The 4,339-nt window shown below is 39.5% G+C and overlaps 1 protein-coding gene across 3 annotated transcripts in view; it reads left to right on the forward strand.

Annotated features, from left to right (window-relative positions):
• The window catches only part of ABRACL (ABRA C-terminal like), a 14,129-nt gene that overhangs the window by 1,883 nt on the left and 7,907 nt on the right, over positions 1 to 4,339 (forward strand). The window contains exons 2-3 of one of the 3 annotated variants that reach the window (XM_014533874.1): positions 2,894 to 3,005; positions 3,270 to 3,336. In XM_014533874.1, coding sequence (XP_014389360.1) covers positions 2,961 to 3,005; positions 3,270 to 3,336 — 112 coding nt within the window. In that variant the 5' untranslated portion in view covers positions 2,894 to 2,960. The other 2 variants (XM_014533875.1, XM_005859065.2) reach the window with 2 other exon arrangements.

A 4,339-nucleotide genomic window follows, 5' to 3' on the forward strand; every position in this document is an offset into this window, starting at 1 on the left:
GGACAACAGCCAGTCTCATCATTCGTAAAATGGGGATAAATAATAAATACTCAGCAAGGCTCTTAGGATTACATGAATTAACAGATAAGGAGCCTCATATGTAATTAATTATAAAGAAATGCTGGTTGCCTTCCCTTCTTAAAATTGGATGAGCATACATCTGTTTAACACGGTGCAGGTATTCATACTATACATAATAAAGGGATTTCCATTTTGAGTCTCATTATCAAAGGAGAGCTTTGTCTGAAGTGTGTGGCTAGTGGTAGGTGGAAGGAGTGGAGAATGGTGTCAGAGAAATTTTCAGAATGGGAGGAAATCATAGAATCTGAGAATTAGGACCATAATCCGCTTGGGCATTTCACTCTCCCTTCTAACCAATGTGGGCTAATTTGCTCAACAACCCTCACAGATCCACACTACTTCTGCATTAATGCTTTTGAGAGCAGGGTGTAGTCACCTTTATTCATTGTTAGGCAATTTTGATTGTTAGAGAAATTTTTCTTATATGGCTCCCAAATCTGCCTTTCTATTACATCTATCCATCTCATCCGATAGAGCAACATAAAACTCTTCATATAGATACATAAAGGGAGCTTTAATTAAAATAAAAATAGTGGTAGGTCTTCTCCAGGCTAACTTTTTGGGTCAAGAGTCTTTAGAATGCAAGTGACAGAAACTCATTCAAAAACACAAAACCAGGAAAGTTGATTGGTTTATGTGACTAAAGTCCAGGGCCCTGTATTGGCTCAATCATTGTTATGTGGTTGGACTTTTCTTTGTTCCAGCTTTATTCCTGTCAGATTCCTCCCAATGGTAGCTGTTTACATCAGGGGCTGTAAACTTACATCTTAGAACCCAGTGGGACAGTACCTCATTGTTCGGGATGAAATCATTTATCTATGCCTCCCAATCAATTATTCTGGCTCTGAACCATTACTGGAGTTTAGGGCAAGGCTCTATCCAAGGTACATGAGTTTAGGGTTAGGAAGACTTGATCCAAACAAAAATTAGACTAATGGTGCCAACATGGGGAATGGGTGCAGGGTAGGTAAAAACAGCAACTGTCCCCCATGCTGACATTTACAGGGAGGTGTTTTTTCTACCATAATTCTCATGGTATGCCTTTCAGTGATGTCCTTTGGCTGTATTTTAGCTTATGAGTATCTCTCTTAAACTATATCTTGAATTGAGTATATAATGTTATAGATAAAATTCACCAACACAAAGTTCCTAATATTTGGATGCTATAATTTTTATAGTTTTATGTGCATTTCATTGCAATACAAGCTTCCTAAATTGTAATATTCTTACATGTAATGTAGCAGACGGCAGTTGCGCTTTTAATTATTAGCTGATGGAAAATCTGAGGTCCCAATCAGTATAGTCTAAACCTAGAAGTCATTCTTGTTTTTAAAAGCTATAGGAATTAGTTACAATCTGTCTGGATAATGTGTTTTTTTTCCAAATTGTCACCCCAAAGTAAACCATTCACACAACCACACCTTTTTAGTTTCTTATCTGATTTGGAGAATTTAGGATTGGAAAACAGACTGATGACTGATGCATACTTTCTGACCCTCCTGTTGTCCTTTTCACTGTAGATTACTGCCTTCTTATGGAAACTCTTCTTCTTTTACTTCTTTGACCCAACTCGGTCAGGGCTCTCTCCTCCACCTCAATCTGCTTTCCCCTCTTCTTGCTGGTATTTCTCTCCTCTCACTCTAGCTGTTTGCCAGGCCCCTTTACTTTCCCTTTTCTGTCTCTGTGCTCTTCCTCTGAGAGCTCCTCTCTGTTCTCCACTTAAATCAGCAGCTTTCTGGTGACAATCCCATAATTGTAGTTCCATCATCTCTCAAGCCTTTGCTATTTCAGTCCATAGAAACAATATTCATTGAACCTGTGCTCTTGGTGCCAGACAACCCAGCAGACAGCATTACAATCAGATCCCTGCCTAGAGGAGCTTTACCTTGCGGTGAAAGCTAAGAAATCCGTTATTCCAATCAAATGAAATGATGAGGGTGGACAATGCTTTGGGGACACTCCGTGGGAGAGCTCTCCTACTGCAGGCTTCATGGAAGGCTTCGGAGGAAGTTATATCTAAGCTGGGACTGAACGTGTGGGAGTTAGCCCAAGAAAGAGGAATAGTCATAGTCTGGGTTGAAGGAACAGTATATGGGAAGGTTGGATATGAGAGATTGAGGGACATTTGAAGGACAAAAAGGAGCCCCATGTAGCTGTAGCTAGAGTTCAAGTGGAGTGAGTAGAGGAAGCTGGAATGGTGGGCAGAACCCAGCCTGTGGAGGACCTAGTAGGCCAAAATAAGTTTAATAGCTTCCGTTATCTGAAGATGAATGGTCTTCACCACTACTTTATTGTCGTCAGGTACACTGTGCACTGTCCAGGTAAGGACATGGCCCTGTGTGTGATCTAGGAGTCATTGTTGCACTGACCTGACATTATTAAAATTGCCTTGTATCAATCTTCCTTCCCCACTAGACTGCAGGCTCCCAGAGGGGAGGCGGTGTGTACGTTTATGTTGGTATCTCCAGCTCCTAACTTAGGGCCTGCCTTTTTCCCTTTGCTTCTATGCTTTTGTACCTGCTCTTTCCCATGCATTGAACACTCTTTCCTAACTATCTACCTGGCCTACACCTCCCCAGTGACCTCCATGAAGCCTGTGGCTTCCTTCTTTGTGCTCCCATAATGCCTTGGACCCATCAGTCAAGGAGTACAGTCACACTGCTATGCATTCCAGGCCGTTCTTCCTTTCTGGAGGGTTGGTTGCCCTGGGGGTAGGTCCTTGTGTCACTCACCTTTGTATTATTTTTAAAATCTTTATTGTCGAAAGTATTACATATATACCCCCTTTCCCCCATTGACCTCCACCGCCCAGGCCTTCACCACCCTATTGTCTGTGTCCATGGAAGAGATCAACCAATGAACTCACCTTTGTATTTTTGATGGCCTGCAGCCGCACCATGAAGAGGATGGACTTAGAATTCAGAGTGGGTGCAAGGAAAATGGCTTCATTCTTCCCAATAGAATGTGTAGACTAAGAGTGGGGTCAGCCCAGAGGGAAGTTATGCAGATGGAAGGAAAATGGAAGTACTCTAGTGCCATGCACATCACACAAGTAATTTTCGGAAGAGGAGCATGGTAAATTAATTCTGACAATTGCTGCATAAAAGAAAGGACCCTTGGATTTGGCAAGAAGTGCTTAATGGAATGTAGAAATGGCAATAATACAGACTTTTTGTTTTCTCCCTCAGGCAGCAATGAATGTGGAACACGAGGTTAACCTCTTAGTGGAGGAAATTCACCGTTTGGGTTCAAAAAGTAAGTATTATAACACATACAGTATTTCTATTGAGTTTGCTTCAGAGCAGGTAGGACCAGCATTTTTGGTAGAAACCTAGGAAGGAGTCACCAGGCCTCAGGACACAACTATGACAGCCCTTCCCTCAGTCCAGATGACAAGTGCCCTCAGCCATGAATTAATATGTGGAGACACAAAGCTAGTGGGGTATTGGGGTCCCGATGCAAAGAATGGTTAAGATATTTCATTATCCTTTGAATGGAATGAAAATTGCTGTGCCTCTTTAATCTGGCTGCATTGAAATCTGGTAATTGAATCATATTCAAATTTTTATTTGTCACACTACTAAAATTTATTTTCTGCTTTATCCTGCCTGCATTTTTTAAACTTCCAAGTGTCTAGGGACTAAAATTGAAATTATATTAAATTTTATATTATATTTTCTCCAAATTCTTGAGTTTTATGTAATCAGGTATTTGTGTACATATAACTAAACCAACCTTTAGGCATTTTTTTTTTAAAGTCAGCTTTTCTTTAGCAGCATCTAAGAAGCTACCATGAAATTAGTGATATGTAAAATTGGTAGTATTAGTGTCCCTTTCCCAAAGCGAAATGAAAGTAACTATTGTACTTGTACCTTTGGGTATTTGTACATCTCAGGTAAGACATGGAAGATTTGGGGAATGTTTTGAAAATGTAAGAGCACTAGACATATTCAGCAATAACTAGGATAATGGAACTAAAAGTTATAAAATTATATCATATTAGTGAAAAACGGTTTTAAATTACCTCATAAGAGTTGTTTTATCATTATAGCTTAATCCTTCTTACTTACGGCTCTATCTGCTTATGAATTACAAATCATTTGAAATAACAAGACATACTTTGAAAATTCTATTAAGCCATTCATATCAAACGTCCCTGTATTAATTTTCTATTGTTGCCATAACATTACTACAAACTTAGTGATGTGAAACAATGCTTTTTTTTTATTTTTTTAAATATATTTTTTATTGATTAAGA

The sequence above is a fragment of the Myotis brandtii genome, unplaced genomic scaffold, assembly GCF_000412655.1.
Source record: "Myotis brandtii unplaced genomic scaffold, ASM41265v1 scaffold123, whole genome shotgun sequence".
Classification (NCBI taxonomy): domain Eukaryota; kingdom Metazoa; phylum Chordata; class Mammalia; order Chiroptera; family Vespertilionidae; genus Myotis; species Myotis brandtii.